Source organism: Seriola dumerili, unplaced genomic scaffold, assembly GCF_002260705.1.
Source record: "Seriola dumerili isolate Sdu_G_001 unplaced genomic scaffold, Sdu_1.0 BDQW01000290.1, whole genome shotgun sequence".
Taxonomy (NCBI): Eukaryota; Metazoa; Chordata; class Actinopteri; order Carangiformes; family Carangidae; genus Seriola; species Seriola dumerili.
The window spans coordinates 2586711-2609250 of record NW_019174545.1 but is presented as its reverse complement, the minus strand read 5'-3'; the positions used below and the strand labels follow the sequence as shown (position 1 = coordinate 2609250).

The window sequence follows — 22540 nt, the reverse complement described above, 5'->3', positions numbered from 1 at the left end:
TCCTGCTGTACCCTCCTGTTCTTAGTCTCCGCTTGATGTGTTACTACATGAAACCTGCAGAGATCAAATTGACAGTGGGATTTTACTACTATCTCCTTTAAGGGAAACCTCGACATTTCAAATTTCAGACTGTTTTTTTCATCAGTGTCTTTACACTATAAAGGTCTACATGTAATCCATTTAAGATAAAAATCAGATTTTGTATCCATCTTTTCTTTAACAACATAATACTTATTACTTTTTGTCCTTTGACCAAAGCCTTTCTATGCCCAGTCCCTTTTCTTTCTTTCTCACTTTCATTTTCTCTCCCTTTTCACTGCTCATTAAATACCTCACCCCTGTCTGCCCTGTCAAGTATTTTTCTTTGTTCACCTCTACAAAGAGGCAGATGCAACAAGGTGATGTGACACTCTTCACTGCAACACCAATAGGCGCAATGTGGGACAGATTCTTCTTTATATGAAACCCAAAGCTAGTGGTTGATATTTTCCACTGAAAAGAATTTGGAGTTTTACATTGTTCTCATCCGTCCTATCACTCACTAATGAGCTAATTGTTAATGCGAATGTAAAGGGAGGCAGATTTCAAGGTATGAAATTGTTTTAAAACTATTAACATGCTTCATTACGTTGTATGCAAGGTGAGAGAGCCATGTTTAATGACCATGGGCATGGGTTACAACCTGAACACCAACTCACAATACTTTTAGCACATGGCACAGGCCCAAGACACTGCGGCATCACTGCATTATGACAAACTGGGCCTGGTATAAATGGTATACTCGTGAGGTGGGCACAGATTTACCATATTGATTTCATATTTAATTAAAAAAACTTCGGCTAAAATATTTATAAGTACTGATTCGGATCATACACTCAGCATGCAGGTAATGGAAAACAGGCTGAAAGGACCAGGCTGACATTTTAAAGAGTTGCCCCTTTGACCACCTAAGCCAATGTGTGACAAGTATCATCTTTGTGAGGTGAAAACCTGTATCCCACGTGAATGCATTTAATCCTAACCCTAACCCCAATTTATGTTCTAAATAGCCAATCTAAAGACACATAGCTGTTTCTGTGGAGCCAATGTTTCTCACATAATTACCATTTTGTGTGTAGAACTCATTGTTGTAGTACTCATAGTAGTGACATGAAATGGACTTGAGCATTGGCTGCATTCAGACTTGGAAGTTGGAGACAAGGATTCTGCCTTTTTTGTTTATTGCAGTGCATGGGTTTTCACATGCTTGTGAGGTCATTTGTTTGGCTATTGCATCACACACAGTAAATAAACTCCCTATGAAATGGTGACAGCCGTGCACTCTCGGACGCAACTCGGATTCTTCTTTGGTGCCTCAGACTTGGACACTGACTCGTATCAAGTCTCGACTTGGAGTCTTTAGGTTTAATGATTCAACTACAACAACGGTAGATCTTCAACTTTTAGTGCTATGTTTACCGTTGATGATATTTAAGGCCTTTTATCATTATTACTCACTTTCACTTTTATTAAGTAAAGCAAATCTGTCCAAAATAAAAGCACTTTTATTTTCTCCTAATACAAGAGTGGCAACCTAACAAGCATCACAGTTTCAAACAGCTCTTTCGTTCAGCTATAACCTTTTAATAGTGTGCCTCAGGCCCCTCTTGTCATTGGCTAAAAGCAAAACAAAACAAATCATCTTAATGTCAACAGTGTTATTACCACTAAGTGGTACTTCCCACATTTGCTCAACAAGGCCAGTGTTGCTCTGACTGGATTATAGGCAAGGTCACTCAGCAGGTAACATGTCACTCATGTTTTCAATATATATCAGGTTTTACAGTGCGAATACAATACACCTGAGGTAAGACTGAAAGGGAGCGAAAGCAAAAACAGAGATACTGTCGGGAAAAGTAAGACAGATAAGAAAGGAAGATGGACGGGGAGGGAGAGATAAACTATGAGAGGAAAGAGAGAGGGAGATAATAGAGAGAAAACATGTGTTCTCAGTGTCCGGAACGCACCAGTAGAGCTGAAAATAGGGATTGGGACAGTTGCACCGTAGCTTCATTTAAGAGGACACACTCGGCTGTCTGTTCTCTAAAGAACTCTCCTTGTACAGAGGCGAGGCCTTTTGGGAACATTACTATCATCTTAAAAGGCCATCTCTGTCTCTCTGCCTCGCTTTCTTGCTCTCTCTGTCTCTCTCTCTCTCTCTCTCTGTCTCTCTCTCTCTCTCTCTCTCTCTCGTGCTCTTGCTTCTCCCTTCTCTCCTTGAACATGGGGTGAGGCCATTAGGGAAAAACGGCGATATCTTTAAAGGGCCTTCTTTGGCTGAGAGAACAGCACTGCCAAAACCCAGAGGAACCATGTGCTGAATCAGTGGTCACAGAGCACAGAGGGGATAGAGGGATTTAAGTGGGGTAAGAACATGCGTGTCTTTGTGTGCATGAAAACGTGTGTGTGTGTGTGTGTGTATGGGGTGTATTATGTAGATATTATGTGTGAACTATGCCACATTGGGGGACAAATTTTGAATTCAAACCAGTTGACTGAAGGTTGTCTTAGCTAGGTGAAAAATGCTGTTCTTACTTTCAGTCTTTAGGGTTAGGATAAGGTTAAAGTAAAAGCCTTTTCCCAAAAGGCATGACTTCATTTGTTGGTAATTGCAATGCAACCTTTAAGAGGCTGATCTCATGGTGTGCACTGGAGGCTTTTGCAGTAGTGCAGAACTTTGGTGAAAAAAAAAAACAAAAACCCAGAAGCAGTTGCTGCAGATTTCCCATACACTGAAAAAGCAAAAAGCAAAAATAAAGACCAATAAGATTCTGCACATAACTGTACTTGTAAGTTATATACCCATGTGCAAACAATCTTCATGTGTCATGATAAAAGTTAACAGAAACTAAACAGTGTGATAGACACAAAGTCAGACCAGTACTTGGCGCACTTCCATTGTTTTACTGTATACCTGTAGTCTGCCAATTACTCCACAGATTAGATGAAAATCCTCTTTCCAAATGTTGCTCAGCGTTGATGTAATTTAATTTACTGCGCTGATGTCTGCAGTGTGGGACTAGCATTTCCAGATGGGCCACATTAGCCACCATTCAATATTCATTCGATATAAACTGTATGGTAGAGCTCACTAGTTAGAATACACTCTCATATGACATATTCAATACATTGATAAAATGCTTTAATGCTGTGAAAGATTGAGGGGAAGCATACAAAATGCTAAACAATTCCACTGCAGAGATCACTTTGGAGATCAATGCATACAACACATTAATTGTGTTAATTGACTACAGTGAGGGAAATGGAGCCACATTATGGCTATAAGGGGTAAATCAACACTGAATCACCAAAGACAGAAAGCTATTACACTGTTCTCTATGGGCTTTAACTTTTAGGCGTGTTATATTTCTGTCTACTCACTAATGAGTGATGTCACAGCTGGTGTTTTCCATTAGATACCTGTTTTGACGTCACTCACTGGGGTCTGATCCAAGATGCAACAGTTTCAGCAGCAGTGCACCAGCAGTGTACTCCTCTGTATGACTCAGAGTAAACTTATCTTTACACATAATCGTGGTGCCAGAACAAAGAAGGCGGCGCGGTACCATGACGGGAAAAAGTGGGAAAGACCTAAAAGTACAGTGACAGGAAGTCAATCTAGGGATGTGAACTGAAAACCGGACCGATACAGGCTCTTGACAGTGTAATGGCATCAACAGGGCGCGTGAGGGAGGTTGATTAAGTTTGTAACACTATTTCCAAAGACAGGGACAGTTGTGTAACAAGATATGACAACACTAACGTGTTGTAGGTTGGGGTCAGAAATTATACTTAGGCCCTGAATGTACAATACAGACAAACCACGTATGCAAACACACCTACACAGGTGAATACACCTGTACAAACACGGAAAACCCCAAAACAATATTTCTGTAGAAGGAAGCTAAGAGACTGAAGAAACAAAGTGGCACTTTATAAAAGGGACATAAGAGTGTTTCTTGTCTAATGTTAGAGTTAATGGACTGGAAAGAGAGAGGGCGTGGAGACAGAGAGAGACACAGAAGGAGGGTAAAATGAGACAGAATACGTACACGCAGGCAGACTGATGCGTCACCAGCATGAAGATGTATAAAAATACACATAAAAAGATGGACGAAAAAATACCCAGGATGCACATGTGTGCACCTATTTCTGTGTTTTTCTGTATATGCATACACATGTCCATGTCTGCCTCGGCATCCATATGTTTTTTTTGCCTGAAACATGGAGGCAGGGGAAGAGAGAGCAATGTTTTTGACTTGACTATACATCTATTACCTCTCTAATGTCCTATCATGCTGGGAAACCATTGATACTGCTACATCAGATAAATTCAAAATTCACACAACACCAGTTTCATAGATCAGACCTATGATAGATGTTAGCTCAAGTGAATCACCTTCCTAGATATATATATATATATATATATATATATATATATAAATAGATAGATAGATAGATAGATAGATAGATAGATAGAGTGAAGATTGGTATCAGTAAAAGCTGTCTTGAATGTTTCCTTACCAAAATCAGAATCATAGAAGAGGATGAACTTCTGCCAGCTGTACTCAGACACCACTTGCATGATGACCTCATTGAGATAGACAGGTGGGCGGACCATTAGGGTGTAGTCATCTGTTCCAGGGACGCGACTGGTTGGTGGGCAGGCGGAGCGGGGTGTTCCTGCTGGGGAACGCTGGATAAAGAGGTGGGGGATGTGCATGGCATCGGCCAGAGTCTGAAGGCTGCCCGCCGACATGCAGCCGATGGAACTGACCAGGGCCAGGATACCACGGTTCATCAGCTCACAGGCTGGAAGGAGGAGAGGGAGGCAGCAGAGAAAGAAGGAAAAGGGAGAAGGAAAACAGAAGAGGAATGTTTTATTTTCCAAAGCATAGAAAGGCAATGATTCTACTATTCATTTCATCCCAGGAAGCACTAGTGGTAAAAAAAATAACTGTGGGCAATACCAAGTCATATTTTTGATCCCAGTAATTATTTGTGCTAAGAGTGCAGCAAGGAAAATAATTCTTATTCTACAGGTCACCACACTGCAGCACCAACTGGAAGAGACAAGGAAATTGTTTGCTTGTTTCCACATGCATTGCATAGTTATTTTGAGAACCAAAGCTGTTAGAGTCATACACAACCTGCTCCGTGGCAACTAGAAATAGAGAGGGATGGAAATGGAAACAGAGGTATACATACACAGATAAAGACATATGACAGCAGAGAAGGAGCATACTGAGTCCTACATGTAAAAACCCACTATAAGACAAAAGGAGACTTTTTTTTCTGTACTACTCCTTTTCAATAAATACAGGCAAACCTTTAAGAGCTTCAAAACATTCTTATTTCTAGCTGTCACAGAGTAATGTCAGCCACGTTAGCAATGGATAGCGACATGGACATGATAAAAAATAGGGGTTTGTGCATAAAACTTACATGTAAGTTATAATAACATAAAACTAAACATTTATTAACAGACAGACACATGAGACTTATATGATAAAGGATGACTGCATCACTAAAATGCTTGGTGGAGAACTTTTTTAGAGTGTTTTTTTGCCAGCTAATATTATATTACAGTCAGAACACAATGACTGATGTTTCTGCTCATTTCACTCCACCCTGCAACCCCCATTTCCAGTTTTCCATACTGACAAAAGCAACCATCTGCTGACAGCAAGCACCATTCTAGCTACTGAATCAAAGTTAAGTCAAGCCTTAAGCCTGAAGTGCTACAGTCACATTATTAATTGACCTCCAGGCTACTTTATGACAATACTATATAAAGTCTTGTATAGAAAACCATTAAAGTATGCCTCTATAAAAAAAAAAGTGTATTAAAAGTCGTACTATAAAACTGCATTGTAAAATATTTCCTTCTTGTGAGAGAGACTATCCACAATCCCCCAGTTGTTTGTGCTCTGCTGCACTAAATGCTCCCGTGCTCTGAAACACTATCTGTGCTTATTTCACCTCCTTTTCCTCCCTTCCACTTTTCATCCTTGCTAGGCCTCTAGTGCTGTCAAAAACACCTCTACCTCCTACCCTCTCAACCCACTCCCCTGTAATCTCCCTTCTTGTCCAAAACAGCCCCTCTGAGTGCTTACCTTTCAGCCCTAATCATTTCAGAGCTGCAGTCTTGCAGTGATTTTCATTTTAGTTGCCTTACAGCGACCACAGAATGTTGTACACTGTCCTCAGTTTGGAGTCATCTGCCTTTCCCTTCCACCTCCTTTCCAACATCTCTTCTTCAGCATCTTTCCCATTCCACCCACCTGTTTGTTTACCCTCATGGCAACACAAACATCCATCTATCCTCTTTCCTTCCCTTACTCCAGCCATTTTTTGATTCATCACCTCTTTATTCCTTTATTTTTTTGCGCACATCATCGCCTGCCACAGTCAGCTCTTCCTATGCATTTACCCACATGGCTACCCGCGGTTTGCCCTTATGTCCTTGCCCCCATTTTCCATCCCTCATTCATCCTGATTCTCATTTCATCACTCACTTCTGCTCCCATGTTGCTCCTCACCATGTCCTTCTGTGTACTAAGCACCAGACTTAGGCGTTTATTTCGCTTTTAGCAGACTAAAGACCTGTCACACAAAAGCTGGTGGAAAAATAAGTTTAAAGACAGTACAGTGAACACAAACACACACACACGCACACACATACACACACACACACACCCACATAAATGGTGTGATGACAATGTACAATGGCAAGAGAGCCCAATCTAAAACACACACAGTGAGCCTGTATAATGCCTCACAGAGTAATCTGTTGACACTGCAAAAATAAAGCCAGAGAAAGAAAGAAAGTTTCCAAGAAAGAAAAGCCTTAGGAGATTCATGGTGCTTAGAAAAGAAGAATAAAACATTGTATGTGTGCATGTGTGTCTAAGGAAGAGAGACACAGAGAGAAAGAGATAGAGAGAACATGAAAGCTATACAGAATGACAATGTCTTCCATGTCAACTGGTTTTCACAAAAACATGATGAGTTGGATTTCAAAGTGGTTCGTGAGGCTGAACCCTCAAATCGTGACAAACCCAAGAATATGCGTGTGTGTCTGTGTATTAATGATGCACAACGTGAAGTCTGCTTCACTGCTTTTGTTGTTTAACTGCGTAGTTCAAGTTTCACTGATTTAACTTGGACACATTACTTTTGAGGTGCCAACCGGAAACTGATCTGAAAAAGATTGCACTAGTAAACAAACAAAAAAAAAAGAAGCTTAATGCACAAGATTAAAGATATTCTGTGGCTGGTCCACTCAATAAAGTAACAGCTTATAAGGTAAATTGGTTGCAGTTGTCACACAAGTCTTAAGCAGTTCAGTGACATAAATCTAATTTGGAGGCAATAACTATGGATATTATGAACACAAAACCCATTCTTTAATTAACTGGCAATAGTTTGTTAGGAATGATTTTCCTTTTTAGCAATAGCTAAAGGGTTATTTCAGGCTACCATTTCCTCATGCACTGATGTAGATGATTAATGAAGCTCAAGCAGTTTCAATCTCACTGCCCATTGTGCAAGTCCACATTTTGAGGAATTAATTAAAGTGTAACAATATATGATTAAACTTCACTAAGTCTCAGTGTACTGCTTAGTCATGGCCATTATTCTTAAAACCAATGAGCCCAGGATTCATCTTCTATCTACTATCACCTCAGTGTTTGAGCATATGCATGCTTGCGGGTGTGTGTGGGAAGGTGCACCTGTGGATATATTTATGCGTACATTAAGTGTGAATGCAGTTTTATGCCTGTGTATGTGAGTTTGCTTTTGTCTGAATATTTCAGCTGCATAAGCCAGTCCTGTATCATAAGCTACATTATTCAGATTCCACATCCCTATTATAGCGGTCATGCTAACTAACGCTTTAGCCGCCTTGCTCTAGTCTAGCTATAGCGCATTAGCTTAGCATCATCAAGGCTTTGGCTAATGGAAGGCTTTGCTAATCCTCTACTTATTAGGGCACTTTGGAGAATTAGTGCCCTCATCCTCTCTACATCACACACTCTTGAGTCTGCAGGGGGCTTTCTAAGCACTAGGCTCATTAATACTCTTTGCTAATGACTTAAAGGGCCCGTTGCGTTAACCCAGCCCAATTTTACATCACTCTGAAGTAGGCAACAGTTAAAGGAGAGTGAAAATGAGAAAGAGCTAGACGTGCTGGTGCAGTAAAACCTGCGTGTAGTCACTTTGAAGAGTTTGACAGGACCTAACAAAAACACACCTTGCTGACGTTATGAAATGTTCAGAAGTATATGAATAATTCTAAAAAGTCATGCCTGAGCGACTAAATACGAGCTGAATGTTAAGCTGCACAGATGGATAACGTTACACCCGGCTAACACTGTGTACAATGACTGCACTTTGAGCACAAAGACAGGTTTCGATTTCAGAGGGAGAGCGAGAGAGAGAGAGAGGTGTGTAGGAGTGCAAACAAATATAAAACGTAGCCATTCGGAATCTTTCACCTATCATCCTGAACCATAACCACCCACTAAACCACGCTCACACATCACCACCATCATCGTCACCAACCCACACACAAGAGCACACACACAGCCCTCCTGTAAACGAGCAGTATTCTGACGCATGATAAATCATTCTGGGATCAATCTCGCTAAAGCAGCTAAGACCTGTCAAGCGGTCTTGCAGAGGTGTTTATTTGAGGGATGTACATGTCAGTCAAACACACAGACATGGACACATCCAAGAGTTCAGACTGTCAGCCATGGGGATTACAGTAGGACTCGTCTACTTTGCTAATTCATCAGCTCTGTGTTTATTTATTTATTCATTTTTGCCGGGATGTCATCATACCTGTGTGGGAGTCCATCTCTTCATCAGACTTTGTATGCGACTTCCGTTTTTTCAGAATTAAATGCTTGATTGATCCTGCGAGACTGCGACTCCACAACTCGCAAAATGAGATAAATCAAGTGCTTCTCCTGATTTTTTCTTATATTCAAAGTGTATTGAACCGCTGCCTCACACGGGTGATGTTTATATGCAGACATTTTTGACGCATGTTCTGTATGTCAGTGTGGATTGTACACGTGTTGTCTGCAACAGAGCATGTTATTGAGCTCTCTCTCCCTTCTCTTCTCGGTCTGTCAGAACAAATGGACTGCAAGTACTTCACCTGCACCCAGGTGTGACTGATTCTTCTCTCTATCTGTGTCTCTCCACGCAGCTCTCAAACCTACCACACACTCACACAAACCATGCACACTTCATCACTCTGATTCATAGTCATCCAGTTTCTGCGGCCCAGTGACTGAGGATGGATAGCGAGAGGAAAGTGAGAGGGGCGAGAAGAAAGGAAAAATCAATACCTGAAGAAAAACAGATAAAACTGTGCATGTGTACCTGTATCTTTAGAATATTTCTTGAGTAAGTTAGAAACTATAAGTGACAACACTGGTCACAGCTTTAAATGGAGTAAAACATATAAATACATATAAATACTCTGTCACGCCCCATTTAGTTTGCATGTCTCATTTAAAACCCCTTAAACTATCACTGGGCCAATACCAGCCAAAAGGCGTTAGTATAAATTGACATACAGTAGATATATAGAAACCTTATATAAATGCTGGTAGAGGCACATAGTAACACTTTGTGGGACATGTCATAAGTCTCATAGCAATCTCATAGCAACAGCAGCTGTTCACTATAGCCAGGTAGCAGGTAGAGTGTGGTGGGATGGGGATCATATCAGATACGCATGTTTCCTTTTTTTCGGGTTATGGTTTAGCTGACAGGAACAAGGACAACTCAATTTGTTTTCAACATGAGAGAAATTCTCAATTATGTAAAGCAATAAGCTGAAAGAAAAGACAGAGCCTATCTGCTGGCTGTAAGATGAGTATGTAATCATAATCAAGTGTTTGGCTTCCTCAGAAATGCACTGACGGAGCGAGAGGAAGACCTCGCCAGCGCCCACAGCACTGTCGTAGCCGAGAGTGTATCTTCATGTCTAGTATGTGAGTGTGTGTATCTATGTGTGGATGACCTACTTGTGTCTGCGTATTGTTTCATGTATTGTTCCAGATCCACGGCTCCAAACTGCTGCCATGCACTGTGCCATACACGGCTAAGCACTGAGTGGCAGAGAGAGATGCTTACTCACACAGCTGGCAGGCTGAAAATGTGCTCTGCTCTATATATGCCTCTCTCTCTGTGTGTGTGTGTGTGTGTGTGTGTGGAGTGCTGGTTTGCTGATATACACTCCTTGAGGGAATTAGCGCTTGAATTAATGTGGTCAGGGAGGTAGCATGAGCAAAAGATAACATGCCCTTTTCGACTTTGTTTCTCTAGAAATTTATCACAGTAAGTTCTCTGACTGCTGGCACTTCCTGTTGCTGAAAATACCAGACCAACGATTTCTCGCAAACACAATCTGTTCTTATTCCTGCCCCCAGTACGCCTACCCACCCCCTACCCTGTTCCCATTAACATTTAATGGACCCCCTTTGGTCCCTTCATCTTGTCACATTTAACATCATCTATTCCTAGCCAGTCTTTGTGCCCGGGAGATGTATACATCCTCTCTTTCATCCAGCCTCTTTTTTTGTCTGCTCTGTAACTCCATCTGTGTCTCCTCTCCCCATTCCCTTCAACTGCCCCTCAATTCAGTGCCCCTTACCACTGTATTTATCCAGTTACTGCACTCACCGTTATCACACTCCCCAGATGAATGCCCCCTCTCCCTTTTTCTCCAATCCTCATCTCTTTTTTCTCTCTTTAATTTATACTTTAACTCCACCACTATTCCTCTGCTTTGTCTCTTCTTTATTTTCCTTAAATAACCCTTTTCTTTTACCCCACTCATATTTCTACCACGTCTTCTTTTGTATCCCTCCTCTCCACCACTACCTCGCTCTATTCAGCATGAGTCAACAGTATAATTTCCCTAGGTTTTAGCTTCTGGTGTTGTTGGGCATAACAGATAAATGCCTCTTACTCACACTCTGCTCTCCTTGATCTTGTCTCTTCTCCACCCCTCATTGATCTGTCCTTCCTTCACCTTTTGCCACCCATCCAGACTCAACTAAATTATTTACTCCATTATCTGAGATTGGTGCGTGTACAGTGTACCATTTAGGGCTAGTTCATCTTTTCTTGGCTCCATCCATATATCCATCAACTCTATTGTTTGTTAAATCCAATCAAAATGTAGCTTGTGCACTTTCTCCTCTAGTGCCTACTTAATTCTCTCTTAAAACTTTGTGCCCTCCTTCCCTTATCCTTTGCTTTAAAGGTCCTATGTTGAAGAAAGTGAGACTTTCAAGTCTTTTTGTTTATAAGGCAGGTCTAGGTGTTGTTTAAAAACTGTGAGAGGATCAAAACACTCAGTCCATCGAGAAAAACGCACAGCCCGTATTCAGAAACTCAGCTTTAATCAGACCGTCAGGACTTTGTTAAGTTTGTGATGTTACAACGAAACAGCAGCTGCCCAGCTGTAACAGTACTTTCTCCATAATTCCCCCACACGCCGCCGCCACGCCGCAACATGTAGACATTTCTTTCATGCACTCGCCTTAACCGTCTCCAGCAGTGTCTCATCTGCAGTCCCAATAAACCCCATTTAAAAACTCCACACAGTCTGGCAGCGATGGAAAGGTAGACTGCGTCCGATCCTTCTCTTGGTAATCCACTCACCAAATTCCACTCTTGCTGTCCCTGCAGCCCGATCATCCACCTCCCTGATGTCTCCAATGGTCTCAGACTCTGCAGCCATGCATGATCCTCTGTCTGGCCTTCACACACACAGGCACTGTACCAGTCTGCCCGAAGGATCTAACAGTTAGAGGTGCGCTAGAGGCAAAGACAGTGAGCTCCACCACTCCTGCATTGGACCTGAATGCTGCAACACTGCAGACAGTCACCCCAATACTGCCAGATGATCCAGGGGTTTGGCAGGCCTAAGGCTGGAGCATTTTAATCCAAATTTGATGGTCTGTTGAGCTCATTTCAGCACGTGCTGCCCATCGCCATTTGCCGGTGGGTTTTCACAAACCTCCAGTAGTAGTACAACTCATTACCTGCGGTCAGCCAATCAGAAGAGAGTCTCATTGGCTGACCAACTTGTTCAAGAGCTCCAGAGAGAAGCATGAGAAAGGAGATGTAAAACTATATGAGATGGTTTTTGGTACTGAAACCCACAAATATATCTCATGGATAACAAAACATCAAATAAAATACTGGAAAAGTGGAGGTGGAAATACAGGACATTTAACATCACTTTAACATCAGCTTTTCCACAAACAGTAATCTACAACAATTAACTATACTGTATGTAAGTTTAACCTTTCCTCCACTGATATGAGATAATAAAGATTCAACCTACACCCATGAAGGCTTTAAGATTTCACTGCAGAAGAAGAAGAGACAAGAAGAGCTGAAATGTAAGAGGAGTGCGACTTTTCTACTAAAACTCAAATATCAAAATAAATTTAAGGGATGTACTGTGATGAAAAGCAGCACTGTACAAGTATCTTATCAAAGTGCTCGTGACAGTGTTTGATTGGCATCTTTATATGCAACTTAATCATAGGAAATTAACATCCCTCCTCTTTTTCATTTTATCTGTTCTTCTTATCTCTTCTGCTCTTCCCTCCATTCTATTCCTATATCCATTCCACATTGAAGAGCCTTTTCAAAGCAAGTCAAAAATCATTTTGCAGTTTTATGCACATTTGTCTTTCATACCAAGGCTGGTGTTAATTGTGCATTAAGAAAAATAAAAAATGAAACGTCTGGCTACCTCCTCCTGTGCTCTATGAATTGGTAGAGAAACTCCATTGCCTTCATGTAATTTTTTAATTTTCTTTTCTTGCTGCCTGCCCACTTTTAGTATCATATACCTCTCTTTTTCTCCTGATACTAATAACATACACCCACCGTCCACATTCTCCAGGTTGTCAGCAGTTTTTCTGCCATGTGTTTCACCTCAGTCCTTTAACTGCTACCCCCCTTTGTCATGCTAAATTATCAGCGGTTCATGTTAGCAGTAGCTAAAAATAAAATTTAGCAAATTTTTTTTTAATGCTTCACAGAGGTTTTTATTAAACAGAGTAGAAGGTACAGAATCAAAATAAAGTGCCCTACAATCAGACTTGGTGTGAAAGGCCTTACGTCTCCTACAGTGGCTCACCGTGCAACAGTTTATCCTCTTTCTCATTTCTTTGTCCCCTTTGGGTATTCCTCCCACCATCCACCCTCAATCCATTCAAAGAGACCTGACGTATATATATATCTTTGTGTCCGAGGTCTATCTATTGTAAAGTCAAGGAGATGAACATGTCCCCTGGGAAAATCCACAGCTCCTCCGTTTACAGCCACAGGGCTTTTATAGCTATTACTTCCCCAGGACACATCCTGGCACTTCCCTTTCTCCTCCCTCACTTCTCTACACTTCTATTTTCAATTTTCTTTCTCCAGCTTTGGGAGTTCTGGCCTTGTAACATATTCAATTTTCAACAAAACGTTTCCAAAAAAGAGACACAATCACACACTCACAACATGTTATTCTGCATGTATATATAAATTGACTGTTTCTTATCCGACTCGCTCTCTCTCTGTCTGTCTGTCTCTCTCTCTCTGGTTCTCTTTGTCAGCTGGGGTAATGACCCATTTGTCAATGCTTTAATCATATTTAGAAAATGGATTGGTTGTTGTTCACTGCTAATGGCTCAATGTGTCTCTGTTTTCATTGCCTGTGTACACGGCAGATGTCATATTTTCCCACTTGGTATCTCAATATTCAATTGCACACAGGTGTGTGTGCAAGTGGGGTGAGTGTATTGCTGTTTTCAAATGTGTTTTTGTGCCTGTATAATTTAAATGGTTCTCAGATGTTTTCGCGCACCCACAAAGACAACCTGGCTGATGTTCCGTCATAATGCAATTGGGGAAGTGACTACAGATAATCACTGAGCTATTCATCTCTCCATGATCAGGTTTTGACAAAACATTCGGGGGGTGTTGCACCTCAATCACTGTAAGTCACTCACTGTAAACACTGCAGTGATTGGCCCGAGGTGTGGGGGGTGGGGGTGGTATGGACATGTTCTTTTACTTGTAACTGACTGACCCAGTGATTGACTGTATTATTCAAGGGGAAACAAATTAGCTTAACACTTGACATCTGAGTGGGTGAATGTGTGTCTGTGTGCAGTATGACACACAATTTCTACCAACAGAAACCATGGAACGAACCAGTCAAAGATATTCCCTGGTGCTATGGTGCATTCCCCTTTGCCAGGGACAGCAGCATATTGAGTGATGAAACAACATTAATAGCTGTAGCTATGTACAGAGATTTGGAAGAGAGAGGGAAGAAATTGATGAGTTGAGTGAGAAATGGCAAGGAATAAGATGAGTTAAAAAAGGGACTTTTTTTGGTCCGTAGAGAGTAAGTTATAGCTGTGCATTTCAGAAAGAAAGTAGAAATGAAGACCGGCTTGAAGGAGAGAGAGATTATTTAATCGTTGTATTGCGGTAAAGAGCTCTGGAAAATGAAGGAAGGATAAAGGTCTGTAGAGACAGATGCACACAAATGCAAATCAGCGGGCAGGAGAGCGAGAGGGTGAAGGCAATGAAAGGAGGGAGGGAACGAGAGATGGATGAATAATGGAGAGACTGTGGGGAACTCCATAATGATACATGACTCTATCAGATTTACTTCAATGAGAAAGAAAGTGCCTGCTCCCTCCCTGGCAGAGGTGGGAACAGAGTGGAAAACAATACACAGCATTTGGCATGCATGTAATGGAAGGTGAGAGTGATTAACCAAAATTAATTAATTGAATAATTTAAGCAGAAAAATACATTGCATGGGGAAGGAAGATGAAGAGATCACAGTTTAATTCATCTTAATGAGAATAAACAACATGCTGCGTGTTTCAGGCCTATATTTGAAAAAAATCGCCACCAGCTAACTGATGTTTTGTATGCTTTACACAAGAGTTTTAATTGCTTTATGCAGAACCCACCTTCAAGTCTCTCGTGATTACTTTTAGACTAGTCTTAAATGATTTTGTTCTGAGCTCATTGTGGAAGAATTTTTCATGTTTTTCTCCAAGTTTTCTTACTCCTCAGAGTCATACATATACAGCAATTTCTACATGAAAAATTTCTGCTTCATTATCTAAACCCTTGATATGGATAAATTAACTCATGTATATGCATACAGTTTGTACTAGTTTGCAAAGTGACACACATACACTCATCAGGTATTCTACCCACAGCACTTTGCCCCATCAGGTTCATATACGCTCCTGGTTTAATTAAGAGAAAGAAAAAAAAAGCAGGAATAGAGCTCTCTGGTGTTCATAAGCGATGTGATGAGTCAGTAGTGATATGATGTACACACACGTTAACACACACGCACTGACAGTGTTAATGTATGCATCCAGCTGCCCATGGCTGCTAGTATCAAATTCCAAATCCTGCTGCTGGCACACAAGACTGTGAAGAGATATCTAGCCTCTTCCCTCCAGGCAACTATCCAGCGCAAGATGCCAGCTAGTGTCTTGTGTTCTGCCCCTACAGACCCCTTTGCTCTCCTTTCCCTGTGCTGGGCTGGTCAGCGCTCCGCATGGTATCAACTGTTCTCTCTCCTGGCTCTCTAATGGTGAAATGACCTTCTAGATTCAGTCAAAATAGCAGCCACTTGCCATCTTCCCAAACAAGGTGAAAACAGTTTCCAGGAGTATCTTGCATCACCCGTGTTCGAGTAATTGTTATCCTCTTTCTTCTACTCACTATAATTATTCTCTAAAGAAATAAAATAAAAAAAAAGGATCCTGAGCTACTCTGTTTAATAGATTATTAATAGATCATTCCACTTATGTAAAGACTGTGAGTCTGCATCAGCTAAATGAACAAAATGCAATGTACATGTGTGCACAAAGGTGTTCCCAAGGATCATCTCCTTTCACTTTCAACTAGCCTTAGTTGTAGTCATAAAATACAACCAATTGTTCGTCTTGACTTTCTTTTTTTACTTTTTATTTTGTCTTTAATGAGATGAAATGCAATTACACAAGATGACATGAATAGCGTTATCTTGGGAGATTTATCTTACAGAGTCATCTTACTGTTATCTTCACCTCCAGCAACAGCAATGTTTTTACAAGCCTTTCGATATCAATGTTCACTATTCACTTTGATTTTCTTTTTCATGCACTACTTAAAAACATGAAAGAAAAAGAGGACTTATGTTAATATTTACACTGAACAGTTGAGCGGGGCAGATTCATCCTGAGCGAGTTGGTGAATGTAAAAAATTGAATAATTGCCTAAATGGGAGTAAAAGAGAAAATAAATAATGTATTAAATATAACATTTGAATCTGCAGTCAGTCAATCAATAAATATTTTAGATATGTTAGTCGTGGTATATTCAAAGTAAAAATATGCAGTCTCTTAAGTGGGAGCACAAGATTAAAAACTGCCTGTGTATGAGCCTCTTAGATGCTGCCAACCCAATGCCATCAAACATGCATAAAATATACACTTTACATATTTTGTATATTTTGCATAGTTTGTATCATTCACTGGCAAAGAATTATCTCATTAAAGTGTAACAAGTGCAACAGTGATATGCTTTGCTGCTACGCTTTGGTTTTAAGTGAGTTTTGTGATGTGGGCGGATGACAATAAAACTCACAATAAAACTTGCCCATTACTAAGCTGTGAAGTGGCCCTTCTCTCAGATGGGATACAAGTTATTTTAAACACTGTTGTTTTAAGTCCTTAATTAACAGTGGAATGGAAAAGTTTAATTCTAAAAAACAATCCCCCGTATGCCCTCAGTTTAAGGAGCACGATAGCGTCCGATCAAAGTTAGATCTCAATTGACTTTAAAGAACTGTGAAGTGTGTGACCGTGAACATTCCACCAGACAGGTTCAAAAATAGTGATGAGAAACACATTCCTTTAGGACACCTTACACCTTTGTACATGTGTATTAGTTAGTTTGCACATGTGCATATGTGTGGGAGAGACCACAGGAGGGTCGTGGTACTTGTGTCTCTGGAGCCTTGTATGCCAATTACTATCCAAATGAGCAACTGAACATAAGTGTGTGGGTAGCAAGCTTACAGTAACTGAAAGTGACATCATTACCAGCCAGCGGGCACAGCCAGTTAACTTGTTGGAAACACTCTGATTATGTAAAGTAACATGATAAAGCCAAATTAATTACTTGCTGTCTTTATAGAAACTAAATGTGATAATATATCAATTGCGTATTGATAGTTGATTATCTACAATCTATTATATCAGCGGGACATTTAAGCCTGACTTCAGTTTCATAAGGAGAAAGACAAGTCCGGGATAAATGATTATATTATCATATATCTCATAAAGAAGTTTTTCCATGTTACTTCATGACCACAGCTTGTGAACCTACTTACAAAAGCTAGTAGAATAAAACCACCTTTTATGCCCAATGTTTGCCTGTAAAATCATCAAAATTAACCGTGATGATCTTTAGTAAACCTGATGACCTCAAGATGAGAGGTTTGTTTTGTTTTTTTGATTGTTTTTTTTTTTGATGATGATATGGAGATGTAATTATGTAGACCAAATGGACTCAAACCTTCTTGGCACAGGAGGTTGAGTGTACTTGGAGCCACATATTGTATACTCAAGCTGTTTGTACAGTATATTCTCTGTGGCACTCGAGATAAAAGCCTCCCCAACTGGCATCTATGAGAGATTAGACAGAGAGACAAGGGCCATGCGGTGAAGAGGTTATTTTGGGTTATAACACTACTCAACCTGCCCATGATGAAAAGAGAGAGGGAAAATGAGAGGGCTTTGAAGTGCTAGTGTCTAGCTAAAGGCTACATTCACCTTTTATTTCACCGAAGAGCCAGATGGAGGGAGAGAGGAGAGCGGAAGGAAAGAAAACTGACAGGAGAGTGTATGTGAGAGAAAGAGGAAAAAAGAGAGAGATTAATACAGCCTGACACATATAAGGTTATGGCAGAATGGGAGATACACACAAATCGAGATACAAAGAGACAGAGACAGAGGGAGAGCAGAATACAGACAGTGAAAGAGACAGTTGGGAGAAAAAAGATGAGATTAAAGCACAGCAGCATTGGATTAATGACAGATACAGAGGAGAGAGAAAGATAGAGTTATTCATGAATTATCTGATGCATTCCAATTGTACTTGGACACTCTTGCTAGACTGTCGATATCACATTCATGCCAAGAAAGCATACTGTGTTGAACTGAATGGGCCCCAATTCTAGAAGACAGGCCGCACGGCAACTCTCTCGGTCTCTGCGTGCAAATCATTGGCAGACATGGGCCGCTGCTATGGATGCGTTGTTCAACAGGGAGGGAGCAAACATACATGTTCGTGAGTGCATATCTGTTTCCATATGCTCACATGTGTGTATGAGTCCTTCAGGGAAACAGTGAATCAGGAAGGAGATATCAACACTTCACAGGTTCTCCTCAGTGCACCGCAATGCTTTTCTACACTGTAGTATAACTGGATATCTACAGTAATACAAACTATAAACAGAATACACACACACACACACCCAATGCCCCAGAAAACTAAATTGAGAAAAATATACAACAGTTGCACTGCAGCCAAACCCATGCCATCACTTTCTGTTTCTCTCTCCCTCTCTATTTCTCTCTCACTCTCTCCACTGACAGCATCCTTGATAACTTTTATGTTTCTGTAACAAGAATGAATGAGCTCAGAGGGAGGAAAAAGTGCGTGCACGTGGGTGTGTGCTTGCATGTTTCTGTTGTGTGAATGTTTGTGCAACCGCAGACTTGTTCCCAGATCTTTTCTTTTTTGTTTGTGGGTGTGTTTGTGAGTTTCTCTGTTCATATACAGTGTGTGCATGGTGTGTGACTCTGCGTGAGTGCGCCATATGACAGATGGCAGGCCCCCTGTGAAGACCTAGAGAGAAAAAGGGAGCAAGCGACTGATGTGTTTCAAGTTGAAAAGCGACAGCAGAATCTGTTCAAAGTACTCAGTAGAGCCTCTCCGCTGTCACTCTGTTGATTCATAATTGAATGAGCAAGTGTTTATAGCCAATCACGCAGCATGAAAACATTAACAGACAGACTTGCTTTGTGTTTTTTGGGTCCTTGACTGTAGTTGTGTTTGATAAATATCCATTTTCATTAAAGTAGCTGTCAGCTTTGGCTTTAATGATTGCAATGTAAATCTGTGCTGATCACTGTGATAGCTGTTGGCTTGTTGAAAGGCTCGCACACATTGAGTCTGTCAAGGCCTTTAGCCTCGTCTTTTTTCTTCCTACTCATTCTGCTCTGTCGCTGTCTGTCTGCTGGAGGAGTCCTGAATAAGGGATTGTTCAATGGCACACGTCATTCACTCTCACAATGAAATCTGACCCTGAATGTCAGAGTCAAATGAGTGGTATACGGATATTTTTTGCTGGTATATGTGTGTGTGTGTGTGTGTGTGTGTGTGTGTGTGTGTGTGTGAGAGTGTGTATGTGTGTATGTGTGTGCCAAAATGAGGCAGATTGTCACTGTAGGGAATTGGCAGGAACAAGATTATTTCAGTGTATGCTGTGCATAATAGCTGTTAATTTTATTGCTTTGAGATACTGGCAATTTTGATGGAGTCACCTTTAAATAAACATGGTCTGCTAATGTGTTTCTGTTACTGAGCAAAACCTTGTGCCTAAAACACATTGTATATCTTTGTTAAATTGTTTCAGCCAGCTATAACAAAAGGGGACTGAGTGTGTGGGTGGGTGTCTGGTTCTAATGCATGCAAAACGATTAGTGGATTATACATTAGTGTTGACAAATGCACGCGTATATCTATGTGATTGTTGGTGGCTCATTGGTGCCTCAGTGGTTTCTGTGTGTGTGCCTTGACTGTCAGTGCATAGTTTGGGGAAAATATTATTTGCACTGAGTGATTGTGTTTTGTGTAGGCCAGAGAGACAGAGAAAGAAAGAGAGGATCAGCAAAATAGTGACGAAAAAAATAACATTAAATGGTTCCTAAACAAGTCAGTCTAAAAAAGCATTGTTACTTAGAAACTCTGCAGAAAACTTTCAATATTTTAATATAGAAACACCATCTCTTGCTGATTTAGTAAAAAGCAACCATTAAAACCTAATAATTGTCTTTGAAAAGACAGAACCAGAGGTGTTATTAAGTAACAACAATACTTCAAAAGCATGTTTCAATAAAGGCAAAAGAAAAGTTGTTGATAGCACATACACTGGATATAAATAGCAGAGATAAATTGGCACATACGGTGGGAAAATATCTCAGTAATGGAAATTGGATATTGAATTATAGTTGACTTTAATAGTTTCTATTGAGCTTCAAAAACTCCCCCACTCAATAATGCGACTGTTTTCACAGGTTTGGGTTTACAGCTGTCTCATATTTGTTCCTTAGATAAAAGTAAATGAGAACAACAATGGGAGATGCAAACTGCTTCAACACAATGACAACAATAACAGCTCTTAATGCTGTGCTGCTGAGTGGCACAAACAGCCGGATGGAAATGGGACAAGAGACGAACCACCACTGAGAGCCAGACAGCTAGTAACACACATGGGCGCTCATACACAGACAAACAAACACACACGCGCACACACACACACACAACACACATATGCCAATTAGTGACAAACATTGTAATTGCATCTCATAAGGATAGCAGAGACTCATTAAAAATGAAATGAAAAAACCCTACATCCAACATACTGTGTATTGACAGAGAATAACAAATGTCTTTTTTTTTCTTTTTTTTTTTGGTGCTTCATTTCTTAAAAATTAATTTGAATTTGATGTGTTTACCAAAACCCTGATTGCTTTAATGAGCGGCACATTGTTGAGTAGTTGTTTGTGTGACCCCCTGATGGAAACTAATTGACTTTGAGGCTAAAACTTTGATTGGAAATGCTGTCTTACTGGAACATCCCTCTGGCAGAATTTAACTGGGAATGAATTGAGTTTTTGGTGTGAGTTCTATATGTTGTCTATGTTTATGTACTGTAAAACTTTTTATTGTTTCTTTCCATGAAGTGTTGAGGAAAACTGCTGTTTGGAAAAGAAAAAAAAGAGACAATTGCCTGTGGGGAAATATAAGAAGGAAATGAATTATTGTATTTTACTTTATTATGACGGCGCTACTAAGACAAAGCAATGAAGAAAACCAACCATACACACACATAACCACTGCCTAATACTGTTGCTATAAATAGTTTCATATAAATAATCTTCATCCTTCTTTTTTCTTTCTAATCAACGAGGGCATCGTTTAGTGGTTATAGCCCTTTCAAAATAAAGCTAAATGACTAAAATGGACTGCACATACAAACCTGTGTTTTCATGGCACTGATGGAATATCCTGTTTACTCTTAAATTAAGTTAATCAAGAAGGACTGTGCATTCTTAAACCATTCTTAAGTCTCTCTTTTGCCTCATTAATTTGCTAATACTGCTGGTGGCTGTTGCAATATAAACTCAACATTTCCTCAATCTCTATCTCTTCAAATTAAAACCAGTCCAGTGGTTCAGGAGGTACAATCCCTTCACTTTCTGTTGAAGGCTTCTATAGTCAAATATCTATTTAAGAAGATTGTTGGGTTTCAATAGGAAACCGCTGAACAATCAGTTTGTGGTATGTAGGGCATGACTATGTTGTTGTATTGATTCTATTTAAGCTGTGGATGTGCAAAATCAGCTGAATTTACTCAGCAAACAATGATAGTAGAGGTAATAATTTTGACTTATTTCTCAGTGATGGATGGGGTCTGATCCATTCGTCACATTTTGGTTGGTGCGTCACAGGAGTATTTGTTCTTTTTGCACGTGTGTGTGTGTGTGTGTGTGTGTGTGTGTGTGTGTGTGTGTGTGTGTGTATGTGTGAATTCCACATTGAATAGCTATAAATTACAAGTCTCTGTTGTTTCTTCCTCCATCAGCGTTAACAGCCTCGTAATGTTACTGGATGCGTTGCATACTGCCAGATCGATGAGCTTGATTACATTCTCAGCCACATCACACACATGCTGTGAGGAAAATTATGATTATGATGTGTTTTCATCATGTACTGATTTCACAATCAAGCTTATTAGCTATGGTTGGAAGTAGACTTAGATGGGAAAATGTCTGGTAGGAAATGTTTACTGATATCTAAGAGCCAAGAATGTTTTGGCGGGGGTTTTTGTCTGGCTGGGTCATGCTGACCCCGACAGATTGAATGTGTGGTTGTTAATGTGGATTGACCATCAGTTCTTTGGAAACACTTGGGATGAGAAGGTACTGGGCCGTATTGGGTGCTGTTTTGTTCCTGTATCTCTGCCAAAGGGTGGTGTTGGGTGTACAAAAGAGAGATGATTAGAGTGGGATTAGAGGGGGATGTCACATGCACATGTACTAAGTGTTGTGTCTAACTGTATCCTCTGTTCATTTAAAAAAAAAAAAAA

General features: G+C 40.4%; 1 protein-coding gene across 1 annotated transcript in view; it reads right to left on the bottom strand.

The window, feature by feature from the left end:
• grid2 (glutamate ionotropic receptor delta type subunit 2) overlaps window positions 1–22540 on the bottom strand; it is a 470927-nt gene that overhangs the window by 190774 nt on the left and 257613 nt on the right. The window contains exon 3 of the mRNA XM_022757812.1: window positions 4564–4851. Coding sequence (XP_022613533.1) covers window positions 4564–4851 — 288 coding nt within the window. The remainder of the gene's footprint in view (window positions 1–4563; window positions 4852–22540) is intronic.